This window comes from Vespa velutina, chromosome 1, assembly GCF_912470025.1.
Source record: "Vespa velutina chromosome 1, iVesVel2.1, whole genome shotgun sequence".
NCBI classification, from domain to species: Eukaryota; Metazoa; Arthropoda; class Insecta; order Hymenoptera; family Vespidae; genus Vespa; species Vespa velutina.
This window is the reverse complement of record NC_062188.1, coordinates 16,618,896-16,639,246: the sequence shown is the minus strand read 5'-3', so window position 1 is coordinate 16,639,246 and position 20,351 is coordinate 16,618,896. Positions and strand designations below refer to the sequence as shown.

General features: G+C 28.0%; 5 protein-coding genes across 7 annotated transcripts; 3 read left to right on the top strand and 2 right to left on the bottom strand.

The window, feature by feature from the left end:
- The first annotated feature begins 200 nt into the window (after positions 1-200).
- On the top strand, positions 201-3,010 carry LOC124950474 (transmembrane protein 68). The gene is made up of 6 exons (XM_047497219.1): positions 201-604; positions 818-956; positions 1,049-1,163; positions 1,352-1,713; positions 1,797-2,000; positions 2,114-3,010. Exons 2-6 carry the CDS (start codon positions 846-848, stop codon positions 2,222-2,224), a joined length of 903 nt encoding a protein of 300 aa, XP_047353175.1. The 5' UTR covers positions 201-604; positions 818-845; the 3' UTR covers positions 2,225-3,010.
- A 426-nt stretch (positions 3,011-3,436) lies between these two features.
- On the top strand, positions 3,437-5,351 carry LOC124948037 (peptidyl-prolyl cis-trans isomerase Fkbp12). Of its 3 annotated transcripts, none has more exons than XM_047491090.1 (5): positions 3,446-3,503; positions 3,576-3,664; positions 3,994-4,041; positions 4,402-4,588; positions 4,753-5,351. In XM_047491090.1, the coding sequence occupies exons 2-5, from the start codon at positions 3,628-3,630 to the stop codon at positions 4,808-4,810; spliced, it is 330 nt and encodes a 109-aa protein (XP_047347046.1). In that variant the 5' UTR covers positions 3,446-3,503; positions 3,576-3,627; the 3' UTR covers positions 4,811-5,351. The 3 variants fall into 3 exon arrangements, with proteins under 3 accessions (XP_047347028.1, XP_047347046.1, XP_047347037.1); XM_047491081.1 differs by having other exon boundaries at positions 3,489-3,503; positions 3,560-3,664; XM_047491072.1 differs by having other exon boundaries at positions 3,437-3,664.
- Positions 5,352-5,522: 171 nt separating this feature from the next.
- LOC124948021 (protein EFR3 homolog cmp44E) lies at positions 5,523-13,215 on the bottom strand. The gene is made up of 16 exons (XM_047491047.1): positions 12,967-13,215; positions 10,144-10,220; positions 9,741-9,856; positions 9,361-9,523; positions 8,958-9,110; positions 8,732-8,838; positions 8,528-8,671; positions 8,358-8,436; positions 8,138-8,273; positions 7,780-8,051; positions 7,522-7,694; positions 7,077-7,437; positions 6,787-6,986; positions 6,609-6,708; positions 6,388-6,543; positions 5,523-6,307 (listed from the first exon to the last, which is right to left on the bottom strand). Exons 1-16 carry the CDS (start codon positions 13,046-13,048, stop codon positions 6,158-6,160), a joined length of 2,469 nt encoding a protein of 822 aa, XP_047347003.1. The 5' UTR covers positions 13,049-13,215; the 3' UTR covers positions 5,523-6,157.
- Positions 13,216-14,520: 1,305 nt separating this feature from the next.
- On the top strand, positions 14,521-15,967 carry LOC124948029 (chymotrypsin-1-like). Its single transcript, XM_047491059.1, has 4 exons — positions 14,521-14,587; positions 14,828-15,144; positions 15,274-15,522; positions 15,628-15,967. Exons 1-4 carry the CDS (start codon positions 14,530-14,532, stop codon positions 15,769-15,771), a joined length of 768 nt encoding a protein of 255 aa, XP_047347015.1. The 5' UTR covers positions 14,521-14,529; the 3' UTR covers positions 15,772-15,967.
- An 861-nt stretch (positions 15,968-16,828) lies between these two features.
- Positions 16,829-18,279, bottom strand: LOC124947623 (chymotrypsin-2-like). The gene is made up of 4 exons (XM_047490042.1): positions 18,165-18,279; positions 17,705-18,012; positions 17,152-17,406; positions 16,829-17,068 (listed from the first exon to the last, which is right to left on the bottom strand). Exons 1-4 carry the CDS (start codon positions 18,220-18,222, stop codon positions 16,925-16,927), a joined length of 765 nt encoding a protein of 254 aa, XP_047345998.1. The 5' UTR covers positions 18,223-18,279; the 3' UTR covers positions 16,829-16,924.
- Positions 18,280-20,351: the final 2,072 nt, after the last annotated feature.

The window sequence follows — 20,351 nt, the reverse complement described above, 5'->3', positions numbered from 1 at the left end:
ACAATTCCAAAGTTACTGTTTTAAAAACAAGAAATTCCCTACTTGTAGTTTGCCAACTTCGTAATCACTAAGAAACAAAATTTGATTTTCATCGATGTAGTGATAACATAGATAGTAGTTACGATAGTAGATTATATATATATATATATATATATATACATATAATCTGTATATTTATATAAACACATATATATATGTATATGTATATTTCCATGCGTATATTACGCGTATATCGTATTATTTATTTATTAAAAAAAAAACGTATAATAATGCATTTGAATTACCGTAGGAATTTTTAAAAAAGTGAAAGTAACAATCATTCCTCTTAAATTTTATGATTTAGCATATAATAATTATCAGTGCATAATCAGTGCGTATGAACTTTTAATTAAATATGTAAATATTTAATTATTAGTCTCCAAAACAAATACTGGAACATATGTTTTATTATTGTACAGTTTTAAAAGGATAATGCATATGTGTATAAAAGTTAATTAGTGAAATTTTTTTTTAAGAAATAATTATTTTTATTGTTTATATTTATAAAAAGAAAACATGTATTTTATAACTTTCGACATACAACAAACAATACAAGATATTATGGGTAATATATAATTTATATTATTTTTATATTTTGTTATTAGAATAGTATTTTTAAATTTATTGTAAATGAAGTAGTATTTCCTTGCTTTTTTTTTTGTTTTTTTGTTTTTTTTTTTTTTTTTTATAACATATGTAAGAATGTATCGTAAATTTATAAAAATATATTCTAATATTACTATAAAAATGACATATACTTGTTCTTTTTAATTTTTAGTTAAATACATTGATGTGGATTTTACACTATGGCTGTCCTGGCTTTTAATGCCATTACTTATAACATTTTTACTTCCACTTATAATTGTTTTTCTATTATATTTAACTGCTTTAATATTATACATATACCGATTACACAGGTTAGTATACTCAAATAATTTATTTATCATTTATTACACATGATATATTTGTTTTATTTGATTTTAACTTTTTTAAACAATTGTTTTGTTAGATTAACTATTCATTTTACAGAGGAAGAATTCAAGCTGCTTATGGAACTGATTGGAAAATTGCAGCTCAATCTGTAGCTGCTGCTGTTTGGGATGCACACGGATGGATTTGGCATGGTATGATTTGTATAATATATTTAATTTCTAAAATTGAATTAGTAAAAATATGAATATAATAATTTTTCTAGAAGTATATAAATATACGATCATTAGTAATAATATTGTTCGTAATAATAACTACATTGAGACAATCTGTCATAATTTCAATGTCATTGGAATATACATGTCTTTTCTTTTTTTTTCAGGGTATGAAGTTGTAGGTCTTGAAAATATACCAAAATCTGAAGCAGCATTATTAATATTTTACCATGGAACAATACCCGTTGATGTCTACTATTTTATCTCGAAAGTATTAATATATAATTCAAAACTAATCTACACAGTAGCAGATCGTTTCCTTTTTAAAATTCCGGGTTGGTCTATTATCTCCGATGTCTTGCGTGTATTACCTGGTACAATTCAGACATGCTCATCCATTTTGAAAGAAGAAAATTTACTTGCTATTTTACCAGGAGGTGTTTATGAAGCACAATTTGGAGATTCTTATTATAAACTTTTATGGAAAAAAAGAATAGGTTTTGCAAAAGTTGCATTAGATGCTAAAGTGGTATGTATAAAGTGATATTATATGATATAATTAATATTTAAATATTAATTTTATTAGATGATAATATTTATATTACATTGTAGAACATAATCCCAATATTCACAAGAAATATTAGAGAGGCATTTAGAACAGTAACTTGGAGTCGTAGAATATTATTACGTATATATGCAGCAACAAGATTCCCTGTTGTTCCAATTTATGGTGGTTTTCCTGTAAAAATGATAACATATGTAGGTAAACCAATTCCTTATGATGAGAATCTTACACCTGAACAATTACAAAAAAAGGTAAATAACTTAATAGATTTAAATATATTTTAAGTTTAAGTTTATCTTATAAAAGAGATTAGTTTCCTAGTATATTAAGTATAGCAGAAATGTTTCCATCTTATAATATTTAGGTCGCTACAGCTGTAGAAAGTTTAATAAAGGAACATCAACCGATACCAGGAAGTATCACACGGGCCTTGTTAGAAAGAATTTTTTCTCCAAAGAAGACACACAAATCATAGGTTTTAGAAAAGTATTCAATTGAATCTTTTTGAATATCATCCATACATGTTACTATAAGATAAAATGTGTACTTCTTATAATTTAATATAATTACTAGTCTCTTACTAGAATAGAAACAAATTTTTCTTGTTTTGAAGATGAAAATCTTTCAAGAAGTCATATCTATATAAAAACAAAAATATCAGTGTTGGTATAATTGAATGTGAAATTCATGTTTAAATTGGAGGCCTTAAAGAGAGTCCATCAAAATAATATATAATTTTATATGTGTTCCATTTTCCAATATACTTTTATAGTATACTATAATACTTCTTAGAAATCACAGGTTTATAGGTGTTTCTATCATTCTTTCAATATACGGGTATATAAAGGTGTTATCATTATAAGTTATGTTTAAGAATATATTTGATATATTTTTTTTTTTATTGAAATTAAATCAGAAATGATAAGCTATATTTAATTTGTATATTTTTCGTAATATATTTATATTTGATACAAATGTATAAGTACATTTATATACATGTACTTGTATCATTATCGTAAAAGCTTTCTTCCATGGTGCATAATATTTATAAGTATTTTGTTATCATTAATGGGTACTTAAAATATTTAAATAATTCAAAAGATCTAATTTTACTCCTCGCTGTATTGTAATATTTACATTCTATATTTTTAATTTTATACTTTATTATTCTAGTTCTGTAACATTATATTTTTATCTTAAAATGTTTTTAATAGGAATAAAAGAATTTTAATAATTTTTATTTATATCGATAAAATATATGTCTCGACTTCTTCGGAATATTATCTTTATTTTGTGATACATTCTTGTGATCTAAGTACATGATATAAAATATATATATATATATACATATATATAATAAATATATATATAATAAATATATATATATATATATATATTCATATATAAGAGAATATTGTAAAAGAATAAAATAATAAAAGATCTGTTAATATAAGATATTCTTTAATTAATCCGATTTTAATTTTTTTATATGTACACACACACACACACACACACACACATGTATATATATATATAAGAAAAAGCAAGGATATAGAAAATTGAAATGTTGCGCCAGGAAATGTTACCATCGATCACAATAGTTCAAGAGGAAGTAGCGCGATAGTAGCGCCTCTATCGGCGATTTTAACAATTGATATTTCTTTCCTAGTGTAGAGGTATCCAGGGGTTTCTAAGGAGACCTTATTTTTCAGCAAGTGGCATTGGCTTAGGATCGTCTCCAATCGTCTCTTAAGGTAGCGGAAAGCACGTTTATGCGATTTCTGCTGGCAGGTCTTGACGATTCTCTTAGCTCTAACGGATTTTAGGTAGACCTTTATTGAAGAAGTTAAGTAATTCCATAGTGAAAAGAAGGCAATCATGGGCGTGGATGTCGAGGTTCTTTCTCCTGGTGATGGTAATTATTCTTTTGATTTCTTATTTCTTACCTACATTTTCTTTCCTAATCTATTGAATTGTAGAAATTCTATCTACATTATTCCTTTTCAATATATCTCAATTTAGAATACTCGTAAACACGTTTTTCGTAAATGACCATCCATCTGCATATTTTTCGATAAAAGCTATTTTTCCCAATTTTCTTTTTTTATTCTCTGGGATCAATGATCAAACTAACAGTGAACGTCGTTGTTGGAATACTTTTATGCGAGTCATCTACTTGAATTAATAATATCCATTGTCTATATATATATATTTTTGAAATATAATATTTATTTACATTTGCAGGTCAAACTTATCCCAAAACAGGGCAAACTGTAGTCGTTCATTACACAGGTATTATAATTTATGAGTTAACCTCCATATAAATCATATTTTCTTATTAATTTATATGCGTGCATGTGTGCGCTCGCGCGTAGGTGCATATGTATGTATAATTTATAAGTATACATTTAAATTATATTACTTTTTGCGATAGCATTGTTTTAATTTTTACACATCATTAATCACATTATAGGGAATAATTTTTTTTTTCTTATTTCCTTGATAAATATCAGCTTGATTTTAATTATATACCTATTAAATTTATCTAATAATTATATATCTTTCTTATGAATGTTTTATATCATATAGAGGATATGTACTTATCTATTAAGTGATTTATTCAATTGTAATATGATTTAAATTATATCATAGGTACCTTGAACAATGGAAAGGTATTTGACTCTAGCAGGGACCGTGGAAAACCATTTAAATTTAGAATTGGGAGAGGAGAGGTAATTAAAGGTTGGGATCAAGGTGTGGCTCAAATGTGTGTTGGAGAACGTGCTAGGCTAACATGTTCACCAGACTTTGCTTATGGTAGTCGAGGACATCCAGGAGTATATCCTTTAATACAAAGATAAATATAATATAAACTTGTAGTATATTAGAATTATTTATTTATTTTTGTTTTCTTTTTATGAAATGTTTATTTCACTATTATAGTATTATTGTGCATTGTTTATTTATAAATATTTATTTATATTAACCTTGACAAAGACACACTATTCCACCAAATTCTGTTCTTATCTTCGATGTGGAGCTGCTGAAAGTGGAGCCTTAGAATACTCTACAGAGTCTATTTGTACCGACCAAACACCTAAATATCTGGAAACTAAGAAAACGCTTTGAAATTTATTACTTTAAGTAGTCATTGTACAGACGGCACTTTGTACACAATAATTCAGTCGCTCATATCTTTAGAAAAAAAAAAGAACTATCTCTTTCTGATCATAATTTACCTTAGAAATGTTAATGGAAGGAGGACAGAATAAAGAAATGAAAATAAAAACAAATTACATTCACGATATGAATTATGGAATTATATTAAGTCAATATTTAATTATCTTTTTAAATGATAATACTTAACTTGCGTAGTTTGCTTAAAGATGTTCCTGCAATGAGCGATTGAATAATTTAACCTTAAAACATTTGAAAAATACAATCTGTGTTCATTCCACTTACTTAGCATTTGGTAAATAATCATCTGCGTATTTTGTACAAAAATTTTCAATATCACACGAAGTGTAATTGTACCAACGATGTAATAGTCTTAAATATTTACATTTTAAAATTCAATAAAAAATTAAACTTACTGAATATAATTAACGTAATTCTCTTGGGTTAGGTGGTATGGATATATTGAATGTCGTAGTACATTTTTAAAAGTAATTTCTTAATTTTATTGTTCTTTTATTGATTCTTAAAAGTTCATTTTTTATTATATTTTTTTAAGTTAAATATTTTTTTAACTTATACAAAAACAAATACAATTGTACAATACAACATAAAATAATTACTTTATTTTATAGATCAGACAAAATTTGGTTTCTTTCATTTTTCAATTTGTTTTATGCTACATACACAGTGACAATAAATACACAAGGACTATTAATATGTGCCAACATGGCACTTGTACTTAGTGTTTTACATTCTACACTACTAATGTTTTACAATATGTGCTGCAAATAAATATCTATAGAAGAGAAATATCTGATTAAATTCTATTCCCATACTAGGTCAATATCAAATTTTAGCTACTATTCTAAATAACAACGTTTGTGAGACAATGAAAAAACATAACATATTAAATAATATCGATTACTAAAATATATTATCCCATATCTTGGAACAGATAAATAAATTGATGTCACATTCAAGTCATAAAAATATTCTTGTATATAAAAATATTATATATCAGAAATTATACATATATGCGTATGCATTGCAGTACGATAATGTAAATAAATATTGTTAATTATAATTGACTTCCATGAGTGATAATAACATTACCTTTATGACAGAATAAGAGAAGCATATTTATATATATATATATATATATAATATATATATTATATATATATATTATGTATATGTGTGCATATATATGTATGTATACGCTTACTTTTCTCTAGTAAACAAATAATTCTGGAAAATGTATTTCATAAGCTGGTGTTTGACTAGGTTTGGCATCTGTTTGCGGTCCTCCTGGTATTATATTGCGTGGATCAACCGTCAATGTATTAAATATTTCCGACAATTTACTTTGTAAAACGTCATGCTATAATCATACATAGTTAATACGATTTTGTTGTGCATTTATATTAATACATTTTAGTTAAAACAATTAGTTTTCAATACCTTTGGTTGTGTTATAGACACAAGATCTTGGAATGGTGCACTTCGGAAGAATTGTGAAAGTTGGATTCGTTTTTCCTCTTCTATTACATTATTGTTATTATTTTCTGTCAAAATTCTTTTCATGCTTTCAAATGTTAACTCTTCGCCAGGTAGTTTCTAACAAAGGAATAAATGACATTAGTATTGTCAATGATAATTATTATAATTAATTAAAAATGTACCTTTTGAACGCCTGGAGATGAACCTCCACTATCTAATTCTCCAGTACCAGAGTTAATATCTGCCAATGAATTTCGTCCTGCGCTATCAACCCAGGAATGCCTTTCAAAAGGACATATATACGTTATATATGTAAAATATAAATCAAATATAAAAGAAAAATAATTAATATTATGTTACCTATGTTGTAAAGAAGTACTACTATAGCCAGATCCTTGTTGGAGTTTTCCACTATCCAGCCCAGCACCTTTCAGACATTCACTTACTACAGTTTGATCTACTAATAATGTAGCTGCTAATCTTGGAGTTAAATTACTTTCATACTGAGATTGTAAATTAGGTAATAAATGTGGGGCTTCCTTTCGGCGACCTTCAACGACCTTTTTTATAAATTTTTTTTTTTATAAATTATTGATTCTAATAATGTGTCATTATAATCTTATTATCTAGATTTATATTGTAATATATACCTTTTGTGCATAATCCATAAGAGAAGTAATATTGCAAACGTAAGATATTAAAACAAGTAGACTAATTACAATAGCATGTAAATTGAATTTCAATGTAACACTTATTTGGCCGCTTGTTAGTGCTAAATCTTGAAGACTTAAAACTAATCTTAATAGCTCTAGAATAGTATCCTCCGAAGCAAGTTCTACGACTAGTAAAGCTAAAGTAGTATATATGGATTCCACATTTTCAACAGTATTGCTTGTTAATTCTAATGATTCATAAAGTGCTAGATAAATTTCAGGTCCATGTTTTCGAATAAATATAACGTCCGGTCTGGACGATTTTTCGATTATCAGATCGAGTTCGGCAACGTTCACGCTGCCAAATAAAATAAAATATTTATAGAAATATCATTTGTTGACTATGCTGATATTTACACAGATCTTAATTAACTCAACTTACTTGGGCTTTGCAAGTTTTGCAATATTATTATGTCTGTCGATTAACGTGTGAAATATTTTTTGTACTAAGAGTCTCATTTCAGCGTCTGCTGCCAGGGACATTCTAAGCAATGGTTCTAAGAAACTTGGTGGGAACGTTGTATTTAAATGAATCGTTTTATATTTTGTACCGACCTATAATAACGTTATTCCGCATATAAATTAATAATTTTTATTGAGATTTTTATAAAAAATATTTAAAAATATGAATATAATTTACCTTCAAGAGAGATTTTAAAAGAATACTTTGGAGTAGAACGTCTCCCTTACCAACAGAAATAATACGATCTGTTTGGTTATAAGGAACTTTACTCATTATGAACATCATTATTTCAATCTTTTGATAATCTGGAAGATGATTAGCAAATTCTCCAAGAGCATTAATAAGAGCTTCTTGATATAATTGTTCATCATTGGTCGATGATTGATTTCTCGTTACACTAACACGTAAATGAGATAATAACGAGTTGATGATCTCCAAAACAGAAGGACCTTAAATAAATAAATATATATATACAACAATTAAATACTTCAGATATTTTTTTTACATAGATAAATTATTAATATCTAGATCTTACCAACACTCTCTCCCGCAGCTATAGAAATAATTTTTGACAATGTATCGGCAATGCTCGTTCGTATTTTCGGAGATGACTTTGAATGATCATCAAGATGAGTCATTAAAGCTTCGACAACTGTATAAGAATATTGTGACTGGAAGTAAAAGTTTATGTTAAAAATAAAATCACAAAAAAAGAAAACTTTTGGTTACACATTATATTTTAATATTTAACCGACCTGTATAGAGAACATTATTATTCTAAAAATATGAATAGCAAAATAATTGGGAACCCATAGTTGGTGATTATCCAAATGTCTGAAAAAAAATTGTTATTATAATTTATTCGGATGTTTATTTAATAATCGCTTTATTTATAAAAAAAAAAAAAAAAAAAAATGTATTGTACCTTAAGACAGGTCTAATAACACATCTAATGTGACCGAATGAAGCTCGGCCAACGAGTTCTCGCATACAAGTTTCTGCAAATTGTGGTGGATCAGATCTTTCCTCGGTTGGACATTCTGGTGTTGCATCTTCTTTATTGGCGTATCTATGTAATGATATATTTATGAAATATAAATATAATCTTTTTCATTTGATTTTCACTGACCTTGTATTTTGCATATTATATAATAATGAAGGTACAATTTTATCCATATGAACGGGTTCCCAAATGTTCTCGACTAAGTCATCAGAAAGAGTTTTTCTTACAACACCCTATGTGTAAATAATTTTAATTAATTATATCGATCACAAATATAGATCAATACATACATATATATATATATATATATATATATATATATATATATATATATATATATATAAAATTATACCTGCAACCCTTGAATTCCAGCGAGTCTGATTTGTTTGCGAATAGTGGGGTCGTCGTGGTTGGAGTGGCACATTGCAGAGTATTTTGATACAAAGAAATCGTAACGTGTGTGATAAGACGGCGTGTCTTCTTCGATGTTGGCAAATCTGACAAACTGGAAGAAGCCAGGACTTTGTTCAACTGAATTAAAACATATAATTCATTCATATTACAAATAAACATAATAAAACCAAAACGATATCATTAGCAATTACATGTGTATGTGTGTGTCTATATATATATATATATATATATATATATATATTTATACATGTATAAAAGAAAAACTATAAAGAAATATTTAGTTTACTGATTAGTATACATATCTTTCTGTTTTAATTATTTGCACAGTAATGTTTACTTACAGATTGAGTTGCTAGAATCTGTAATTGAGGATCTGTTGATTCCAGTAATTTTTGGACCATTTTTAAAAAACTTTCAACAAACAGATTAAGAGTTTGAGCATGACATGCAACTAAGAGTTGATCCATAGCTTCCATGGCAATAACCACAAATCCATTTCTCCTCCTGTTAAAAGATTTTTTATTCATTTGATGTACATAAATAACAAGTTGTCAGTATTTTTCTTTTTTCCAATCAGTTACAAAATGTTCCATTAATATATATATATATATAAATAACAATTAAAAATGACATAAGAAAGATAATGACAGGGAATAAAGAATATACATTAATTTTTTTCAAAATGCTGACACACATATCTTAAGAGTTATATAATACTTACCTGTATATATCTCTGGAAGCTCTTTGAAACAAGTATTCCCCTATTCTGTCTAATTTTTCAGGACTGCTCAATGAATAAAATGTCAATTTTTCCATGTTATTTTTAACCAGGCCATCCTACATTATAAAATATTTTCATTTAACATCATAGCAATGATTTATATACTTTGATATCCATATTGATTATTTTTTGGCTTATGACTATAGTTATAGCAACCAATAGATATACTTTGCACAGAACAGATAGATATATGTATATATATATATATATTTATATGACATTAAATTGTAAAATATCAATAAATGTCTTAATAATTAATATCTGATATATTTAAATATTATAATATAAAAAGATCACGTAATTGTATTAACGAGTAAAAAATTAATTAAAGAAAATGAAGTACCTGTGGGTTGACAGGAAAAATATTGTCAACTAATCTCTTGTACCTTGGGCGTAACGCGGAACAACACCAGCAGCAACCTAATAAAAATAAGAGAGAATTTTCATTAGATAAAGTATATTTATAACGTATATTAAATAAATTTACAATGTGACACGATCGAATTGGAGAATTCTTAAAAATGATAGAAATAAAAATGAATGACAATAATCGTGTAACTGCAGTATTCACCAAACATTTTGACGAGAATAGTTTGTACGCATTCAGTACGAACGTTCTTCGATTTCTACGACGTTATCGGTCGGGTCAAATTGCGAGATGGAAAAGAGAGAAAGAGAAATAATTTATTTTCCTAGTGTACTGTATTACCAACAAGTTACAATTTTTGATTCAATCAGGAAAATATGTATCAGACATTACGTTCAGCGATCTTCTTTATCGATTGTTGTTATTAAACCTGATTTTAATTATAACAAATGATAATGAACGTAATATTAACAACACGTAGCTTGTTTAATTGTTTAGAAAATATTATAATATGCATTGTTGTGTGATAATTTCTTTTCTTTTCTTTCCTTTTTTCTTTACTGCCAGAGCTAACCTCAACATCGTAATTGCAGTTTGTGCAACGATCGTTCGATGGCAGGATTATTCTAATTCTCATGAATGAAAAAAATTTTGAATAACATAGTATTTATTCGGATATTCTTTTTTCTTTTTTTTTTTTTTTCTGAATGAGTAATCATATTATTCAAAGTTTCTTAGAATAATATGATTAGAATCGAATAATTGGAGATGGAACGTATTAAAAGGTATTAGAATAGTATCGAGAAAGAATAAGAGAGAGAGAGAGAAAGAGAGAGAGAAAGAGAGAGAGAGAGAGAGAGAGAGAGAGAGAGAGAGAGAGAGAAAACGTTTATATGCAAATAGTAATAGAACGGACGATGAAACGTCATGAATTAAACATTAACAAGATCTCATTGAGAATTAATGATATCGCTAAGTAGATTTATGATGAATAAATTAATTATCGTCTTAGCGGACATGAAAATCTTGGTATTGTTTGTGATAAAATATAAACAATGGCATTAACGTATAATTTTTACGGATTTGATAATAAAATGTAAATGTAATTTTATATTATATATGATAGATATTTGTGTACGTACTTACGTATACACATAGATATTCAACGATATAAAGGATGTTTTTAGACTTTGAAATAGCCATGAGAATTTTACCACGTCGATGTAAGTCTTCGGAAATCAATAATAGCACGCGCACATAGTTTGAACGCTACTTAAGACGGATTGGTCATCCTTGCAGAAACGATCAATAATATCGTGAATAGAAAATGGTCTGCCGTTGAAAGATAATACGAACGTTTTTCTTAAGATAATAGTAGAAATCAAGGTAAATATTAAAAGTTATCATTGAAAAAAATATGATTATAATTTTCAATGTCAAAGCTTTGAAAAAATTCGACTTAATTTTTTCTACTTAGAAATTATTTATGTCAAGTAGTATCTTTCAATTTTTTTTATTAAACAATATATATATATATATATATATATATATATATATGTATATATATTCGAATAATTTTATTATCTACTTGTTTACTCAAAATAATGATCGACGTTTTGCATTTTCAATACGTTTATCATTAATTTATACGAATAAAACGATAAACGATAATAAGATAATATCGTTCTATCTTCTTCTTTTTTTTTTTTTTTTTTTTATTGATACTCCGATAAGATATGCTCAATGTCAAGAAAGTATTCTTAATTGTTATTGAAGACTGATGTGTGGAACTAAGTACAGACACGATTAATCGATGATTACACACGTTTAGAAATCGTCGTACGTATCAAGACATTTGAACATATTGGAAAGAATGAAAATTATTTTGCGTCATAGCTGTGTACATTCTATTGATGATGACATATTTTTAACATTGAAGATAGTTTATATAAAATTCCATTTCATTGACCTATATACAGCTCTTTCATCAAAAAAGTTTCGACACTTGATTATATATACACACAAACGTATAGACATAAACGCGTTGGTGTTATAATTTACAATTCCATTGACGTTCGAACGATAATTACCGTAAAAAAACATGGAACACGTTTTTAAATTTCATTCTCTTTTATAATAATAACGACACGTTATTGCGAAAGAAAGAGAGAGAGAGAGAGAGAGAGAGAGAGAAAGGAATAAAATGTCATTCATATTTTAAATTAGATTGTCAAATAAGATAATGATAATGAAACGTTTTAATTTTTCATTAAAAAAGACAGATAGAAAGGAATAGATTTATGAATATATTATATCAGAACGTATAAATATAAATATAAATAGATATACTTTTTATATACACATATATCTATTGTATATTAATATTAAATTTACTTATATTAGTATATTACTAATTCAATTAACGTCAATATAGAGCGTATTTATGCATGCAGAATCACATATAACGTGTTTATATTAGTTAAATACACACATACACACAACGCACACATACACACACAACACACACATACACACACACATAGTTTAAATGTATATTTGAAAGTCCACATAGATTATACAGGTTGAACCATAAGAAACGGAATAAATTCTAACTTCTTTGTCACTTTAATACGATAATGTTTTATGAAATTTTCTTGAAAAAATCTTTTTCATTATAAATCATATTGAACGGTGTTATGTTTCTCGTGATTCATTCTGTATGACATATTTATCTTAAAATCATATTCACTTCGAACGAAGATTATTTCGTGGATGCAAACGAACAAATAATGTACTTACAACCTGGATCGGTGCACTTTTGCACAAGTGATCCAAAGATTTCAGGTACCTCAGCTTCTAGACAACATCTAACGAGTGCCATATCCTTCGAGATAGTTCAGCCTTTCATGAATTTCCTTCTTAGATTCTTCCTTCCTTGTTTTCGTGACGTTTTTTTTTTTAATCAAAAGTAAGAGATAAAAACGAGAGGAGACAGAGCTCCGTCGACGCGTGGCGTCGCGACGCCTGTGCTCCACTGACCCGCATGCACAGTACACGAGGTAATCTCACGACTACCCTTGATAATACTTTCTCTGGTTACGTCACACGACGTAAGGGCGCCTGTGCTAAAGCTTGCCAAGTCGGAGGGATAACGGAGAAGGATGAATTTCGACCCTCTTTAAAAAAAAAAAAAAAAGGAAACAAAAAAGACAAAAAAAAAACCAAAAAAGAAGATGGCTCGATACTTTTGTTCACTCTATCCTTTTTTCTTTTTTCTGTTTTTTTTTTTTTTTTTTTTTTTTTTAATTCTTTTTTACCAGGAGAATTGTATAAGAACACTTTTATATAATATAATATAGCGTCTGCGTGTGTGTCTGTACCTTTGTAAAGTATAAAATAAATGGAAAAATTACATTTTTTTACGAGACCGAACGAAGTTTATCTTTTTTTTTTTTTTTTTTTTTTTTTTTTTAGACAAATATCACTCAAACACGAAATATCATTTGAATTCTATAAAATGGTTTTTTTTTTTATTACTATAAAAGGAAGATAATGTAATCTATGTTCGTAATTCTCTATTTGACCCACTTATTTCAAAAACATATTTCAAACGGAGGACACTGAAGCAGATGACGTCATAGAGCACACAGACGCCATTAATTAAGACTTTAGTTTTCTTTCCTTTTGGATAACTCGATCGATCGATAGTATGAGACTAAATTGCGTCACGTATAATTTTTAATAAAATTTAATAAAAAAAAAATGTATAAATAAACATAGGAAGATTTTAAAATCTAAGACGATTTGCGATAACTTCTTTCTATAACATTATTTCTTTTTTTTATACTCAGATAGATTAACAAATATCGAATGAAAGTAGAATTAAATACATAAAAAAGACCTATCGAAAATGTAAGATGGCGAAAATGAAATCGATAGTATAAACAAATATGTAATTGTCGAATTCTCGCGTATCAATGATTTCTATGACATCATTTTGATTTATCTCACGATTAAACTCGTGCGCAAAAATTGAATTAATATTTTAACAAAAATCAGTGAAGCTGATATCACCTCAAAATTCAATCATTTCTGATATTATTCCTTTTTAATATGGATAATTGGGCTTTTTATAATCTATAATATCTAATCAATGATAACAAAGACTAAAATAATGATAACGCACGTATTCCCTTTTATGGATTTGTTTATTTTAGGAAAGAAAAGCAGCTGTAAATCAAGGACGATGATAAGTACCAATTTACAAGTATGTATTTATGCAAGTATGTATATATATATATATATATATAAGAAGAGATTCTTCTTCATTCCATTCATTGTCAAATCATTGGAACTGTCAACATGGATCGTTTTAGAATGTCATATCTGGCTCTTTTCGTGCTTGGTGTTCTTGCTAGAGGTAAAAGAAAAGAAAAGAAAAAAGAAAAAAAAAAAAAAAAGGAAAAGAAGAAAATTCGAATTAACAGAAGAGTAGAAATTTCATTTCAAGAATAATGTCTCACGATGAATTGGATCATAATTATTTAATACTGTATTATCGTCATTTTTTTGTTTCTTTTTTTTTGTTTTTTTTTTGTTTTTTTTTTCTTGAAATACCTCAACGTTGATCATCGTTGAAAATTTCCATTTGTTTGTTTAGAAGCATGCGCCGAAGCACCCGAACGTATAGTAGGAGGCAGTCGTGCAGCCATTGGTGAATTTCCCTATCAAGTTTCCCTCAGAGTGAATGGAAATCATATATGCGGTGGAAGTATCATTTCTTCGAGACACGTCGTTACTGCAGCTCATTGTGTTAATAATTGGGTTAATATTCCCAATCCTTACTATACCATTGTAACTGGAACTATTTATCTTGGTAATAGTGGTCAAACTCACAATATCGCATCTGTTACTGTTCATCCCAGATACATAGGTACATCGCAAACTTCTTGGATCAACGACGTAGCTGTTCTTGCGGTAAGTACGAATTATTTATTAAAAGAATTCATCGATGCTTAAAATTTTTTTCATCTGATAATATATTAAGCAAACGTTTTTTCTTTTTAACAATTTTTTTTTTTTTTTAACAATAATTTATCTTTGCAGCTTGAAGAACCTATAAATTTCAACATCTATCAGAAGCCTATTCCATTGCTCGAGACGGAAATACCAGACAATAGTTTACTTCATTTGAGTGGATGGGGTAAAATTTATGCGAACGGTCCAATTTCTAATGTATTATTAAAGGCCAACATGTATTCTACAAATAATAACGTTTGCCAAAAACAACACTCGCTAACGATCTATCAAAGTCATATTTGTGCACTTAATCACAAAGGAATTGGTGCTTGCCAGGTGAGGAAAATTCATTTAAGTAATTCAATCAAAATTGACATTTCTTAATTGTAAAATTGATAATTATTAACACTTGTCTTTTTTTTTTTTCTTTTTTATTCACAGGGTGACAGTGGTGGCCCACTTACTTACGACGGCCAACTCGCTGGTATTGTTTCTTGGGTTATTCCTTGTGCTGTCGGAGTACCTGATGTCTTTACCAAAGTCTCGTCTCACGTCGCCTTTATTAGAAATGCCATGCTAAATTAATAAACCGTCTAATTTTGAAATTATATAAAATCTTTAAACAATTTTTTTTGTCAAATTTCTTGTTTATAATAATTTTTATCCTTAATTTCTCAAACATGTTCGTAAGAAAAAAATGATTCAATGATTGATCACGTCGACTTGGAATAATGTTACATATTTTCTCGAGATACTTGTAAATTTTTTGGCAAATATTATTAAATAAATAAAAAGAATAAATAAATAAATAAATAAATAAATATATATATATATATATATATCTATTGAAAAAGTGATTTTTATTTTTATTCAGTATGATAATGTAATAATACAAAGTAAGTAAATACAATAAAAGCGTTAATTATATTGTAATATACATATATGACAAGTATTATAAACTTGATGAAAAATACACAAATTAGAAATATTCGATCGAATGTTGTCAAATATTATCAACTTAGAATATTTCAATTAGTCTGTCTATCGATTCATTTAGAATGTAGACATAAGAATTACGGATATTTTTATCTGTAATTATATGCAGATTAATTAAGTATCAATACGAACACTTTTGAGATAACATGCTTATCGTCGATATGTGTACAGTTTTCATATAATTTTTGATCATTCAAATAAAGCTGTTTCGATCGAATTTAATATTTACCCTTATTATTTGTTGATGTATAAAGAATATATTAAAAAATGAATAATCGAGATTTAACGCATTTTTTTTTTTTTTTTTCTTTTTTTTCCAATCGAAACGAATGCGACATTAAACGATACATTATTAATCATTATTATCACTTCTAATATTACTTCTTTTTAATTATATTTAATGACAATTCAATCATTAATATTAAATAATTATTTAAATAAATGGCAATTCGATAATTAATATTAAATAAATATTTTAAGAAGTTTAAAAATTCTAAATATTTAAAAAAATTTATTTTAAGAAATATTATAAATACAATTGTATCGAGTTATCGATGTAATTTGTATTATTGATTTAAATAAAGATAGGAAAAGGAGGTATTATGAGAGATATTAAAAATATTAAATAAGGTCGAAGAAAAGGATTAAACATATCGATGAAAATATTTATTGAACATGTAATCATAAAAATAAATCGTAAAATCATCAGTTTGTTCGTAAAAGGGAAACTATTAAATTCAATTTAACGAGACAAGGCATCTGAGATAAAGCTAAGATGACTGTAAACGTTAGTAAAGATGTCAGGGATTCCTAAGGCGCAAGGTATTCCACCGGAGACGACACCGATTATATAATTATTGTAGGCCAATGGACTGCCACTGTCACCCTAAAGATAACAAATATTCGATTAAAATTCAATAATTAAGAATGAAACGTTTCAATGTAATTCGATGAATTATCAATACTTACTGAACACGTGCCAACGTTCTTTTGAACCAGAGTACAGATTTGATTCGAATGGATAACTGTGTTTTTGAAATAGCGCTGACATTCCTTTTGAGACAATAATTTGAGTTTCAGTGTTCTAAGTAAAGGAGAGATGTTCCTTGGTGGAGAAGATGTTGCACCCCAAGCACCGATCAAAGCCTGAACGTTAACTGGTGGCATTGTGTTTGGAAGAGCAATAGGTTTTACGCGATCACTGAATTGAATTGCGCTGGAAAGCTATAAGAAATAGAAATAAATGATTTTTAGATATTAAAAATTCGAAGGGAGAATGAGAGAAGACAACAAAATCGAGAAAGAATGAATGAAAAAGTGAAAGAAAATTTTTCAAGAATAATCCATATGTATGATATTTTTCAAATATAAAGTATTAAGAAAAATCTTTTATATTTATATCATAAATTTCTATAGATTAAATAAAACAAATTATTACGTCAAGTATGTTTTAAAATGTGAAAGAGATATCGACATAGAAATATTTAATTCTGTTCGTGTTCAAATTCATTATTCAACTTACCTTGATTACACCGATGTCATTTACCCAAGCTATATCGGAGTCATAGTCAGGATGAGCGATGTATAATTTTGGTTTGTAAAGTTGACCGCCAGAGTAAAGATTATTCGTACCAGTAACAATGGTTACCTCACCAGGTTTTTTGCTTAATAAAGGTACAATACAATGAGCGGCGGTAAGGATATGATATTCATCAATGATAGCACCACCACAGTGTAAGTAATTATTCAATCTGATGGATACCAAGTATGGAAATTCGTTATCTTTAGCGATTGAAGCGCCGATTAAAGCTTCAGGTGCCTCACCGTGTACTGATGGACAAAAGTATGTTTCATTAGAAAAAAGAATTTTTAAATTTGTGTTAAAATTACAAAAAGAAAAAGAAAAAAGAAAAAAAATATATATATATATATTTATATATATATTTTCTTTTTCTTTTACTAAATCTTTCTTGATCACTTACCAGCGCCGATGGCAGCTGCCAAAAGGCAAACAACGATTGGAAAATTTCTACTTGCCATTTTTACATTAGTTTTTATTTTTTCTCTGGACGATCGGTAGATCTCTCTATCAAAATCAAACCGATACAATAAGTCGAATCGATGTTTGAAACAAATTTATATACGAATACGGTGTTTATTTAATGTTTTCATTAACAGCTGCGAATACCTTTCGATTCGAGATATTGCGTGAAATGTAGATTAAAATACAATCTCGATGACGTTTTTTCAATAATCAATATTTACGTATCCCGTTAATTAATTCATTTGTGAAAGTTGCAACTATTGATCTTTATGATTTAACGCATTTACTTTTTTATTTTCAATAAATAAATTTGAAAATCGGATCTTCGAGAAGATTATCTTCGATCTAAACAATTATAATTTTTATTCGAGTATGTGTCTTCTTATAAAAGATAATTATCACGTCATATACATTTACGTTGCACAATGAACTGGTACATTTATTATTATTATTATTATTATTATTATTATTATTATCATTATTATTATTATTATTATTATTATTATTATTATCATTATCATTATGATTATCTGCTTAGCATATCAATTTCAAGAAGCCGATTTGAAATGTCGAAATCATCTTTTATAGCTCGAGCAATGATGCAGCCTCGAAAGGATAGTTAATGAGAATTTCAAGAAGAAGAAAAAGAAGAAACAGAAGAATGAAAAAGAAGAAGAAAAAGAAGTAGAACAAGAAGAAAAAATAAGTAGAAGTATGATGACCTTCTCGACCCCCCACGAAATCTTTTGCAACTAACGCGGATGTTCTCGAACGCATGCGAATCCTTGTAGTAAAATTCGAACATTTTGGAATATCTGATCGTCGTACTTCTTGTTCGTTACGTAAGTATAAAATAAAATGTCTAAAAATCCTTCTCCCTCTTCCTCTTAGATTAATTGATCCATATTAATACATTAGGATTCAATAAAAAAAAGAATGACTACCAAAGCCAATATAAATACATTCGAAAGTAGTCTTTTACGTAATACTCATAGAACAAGTAAATACATTAACATTTAATGTGATCGTGCGTTCGATCGACAATCGTTTTACAGATAAGTATATAGAAGTATACATATGTGGTTACATAGTTATACTCCTTTGGTAGATCGTCGATCGTTACGTAAAGCTACAGTTGTGATAAATGAAATCAACGAATTCGTGCTCTTAGAATTCTGTTTGTATAAACGGAGATGAATACTCATGAAAGATTCTCTTTAGCTGTCGAGTTCTTAAATGTCACGTAGAAATTTAGATCTCTTGAAATTGACTATCGAAGATGAGATCTGAGATAGTAAGAACGTTAAGTATTACTTTGGCGAGAAGAATTTACGAACATTAAAAGTATTCAAGAATATACACGATCGAAGATCGTTCGATCAGTCAGAGAAGATATCAGTTGGTAAACGCATTATATACCGAGTACTCATTATTCATCGGTGCGAGTACATCGAGAGGATCGACGGTTACCTTCTTACTCTCCATCCTCCCTTCCTCTCTCTCTCGCTCTCTCATTCTATCATTCCCTCATTCTCTCTTTCTCGCTCACTCTCGTAACTTGCGGTATATACTCTTGCGCGATATAAGGCAATTAAATCCATGGAATGTGCACACGCCATATGGTCTATCAATGGCGCTGCTACCCCGTTCGAATCACCAACCATTATTATTATCGCGGACAAGAAGTAGCCGGTAGGCACAGCTACTGGGCCGAGAGACTTCATCAACCGTGGTACTCTTACGATTCTCTTCTCGTTCATGGAAAACGGGATGTATATTTTTGTCGTTGTTAACGTCCCACTGTGGAGGTATCATTCGTTGTAAAAAAAAAAAAAAAAAAAAAAAAAAAAAAAAAAAAAAAAAAAAAAAGAAAAACGGAAAAAAGGATAAAGAAAAAAAAAGGAATATATTTTGTAATAAGCTCGATTCTCACGTCGAGAGATCGACAACGAACGTTTCAAAGTTGTTGTTCGAAATATTAATTACAGTTTCATTTAGATGCCAGATTTATGAAATCTTACACGGTTCTCGTTCGACCATCGACGTCCTTCTTCTTTTTGGAGGCTGACTACTTTAAGAGAAGGATTATTATTTATTAGATTTTGAAACGTCGTTTATACAGGAT

Coding starts and splice junctions, on each gene's coding strand:
- LOC124948021 (XM_047491047.1), bottom strand. CDS start 13,048: ATGGCACTCGTTAGATGTTGTCTAGAAGCTGAGGTACCTGAAATCTTT. Junction 10,221..12,966: donor AAAGTGCACCGATCCAGGTT/GTAAGTACATTA, acceptor TATTTTTATTAG/GTTGCTGCTGGTGTTGTTCC. Junction 9,111..9,360: donor AGATTCTAGCAACTCAATCT/GTAAGTAAACAT, acceptor GGCTTCTTCCAG/TTTGTCAGATTTGCCAACAT.
- LOC124948029 (XM_047491059.1), top strand. CDS start 14,530: ATGGATCGTTTTAGAATGTCATATCTGGCTCTTTTCGTGCTTGGTGTT. Junction 14,588..14,827: donor GCTTGGTGTTCTTGCTAGAG/GTAAAAGAAAAG, acceptor TTGTTTGTTTAG/AAGCATGCGCCGAAGCACCC. Junction 15,145..15,273: donor ACGACGTAGCTGTTCTTGCG/GTAAGTACGAAT, acceptor TTATCTTTGCAG/CTTGAAGAACCTATAAATTT.
- LOC124950474 (XM_047497219.1), top strand. CDS start 846: ATGGCTGTCCTGGCTTTTAATGCCATTACTTATAACATTTTTACTTCC. Junction 957..1,048: donor TACATATACCGATTACACAG/GTTAGTATACTC, acceptor TTGTTTTGTTAG/ATTAACTATTCATTTTACAG. Junction 1,164..1,351: donor ACACGGATGGATTTGGCATG/GTATGATTTGTA, acceptor TTTTTTTTTCAG/GGTATGAAGTTGTAGGTCTT.
- LOC124948037 (XM_047491072.1), top strand. CDS start 3,628: ATGGGCGTGGATGTCGAGGTTCTTTCTCCTGGTGATG. Junction 3,665..3,993: donor GGTTCTTTCTCCTGGTGATG/GTAATTATTCTT, acceptor TTACATTTGCAG/GTCAAACTTATCCCAAAACA. Junction 4,589..4,752: donor AGTCGAGGACATCCAGGAGT/ATATCCTTTAAT, acceptor ACAAAGACACAC/TATTCCACCAAATTCTGTTC.
- LOC124947623 (XM_047490042.1), bottom strand. CDS start 18,222: ATGGCAAGTAGAAATTTTCCAATCGTTGTTTGCCTTTTGGCAGCTGCC. Junction 17,407..17,704: donor ATGACATCGGTGTAATCAAG/GTAAGTTGAATA, acceptor TATTTCTTATAG/CTTTCCAGCGCAATTCAATT. Junction 17,069..17,151: donor AGAACGTTGGCACGTGTTCA/GTAAGTATTGAT, acceptor TGTTATCTTTAG/GGTGACAGTGGCAGTCCATT.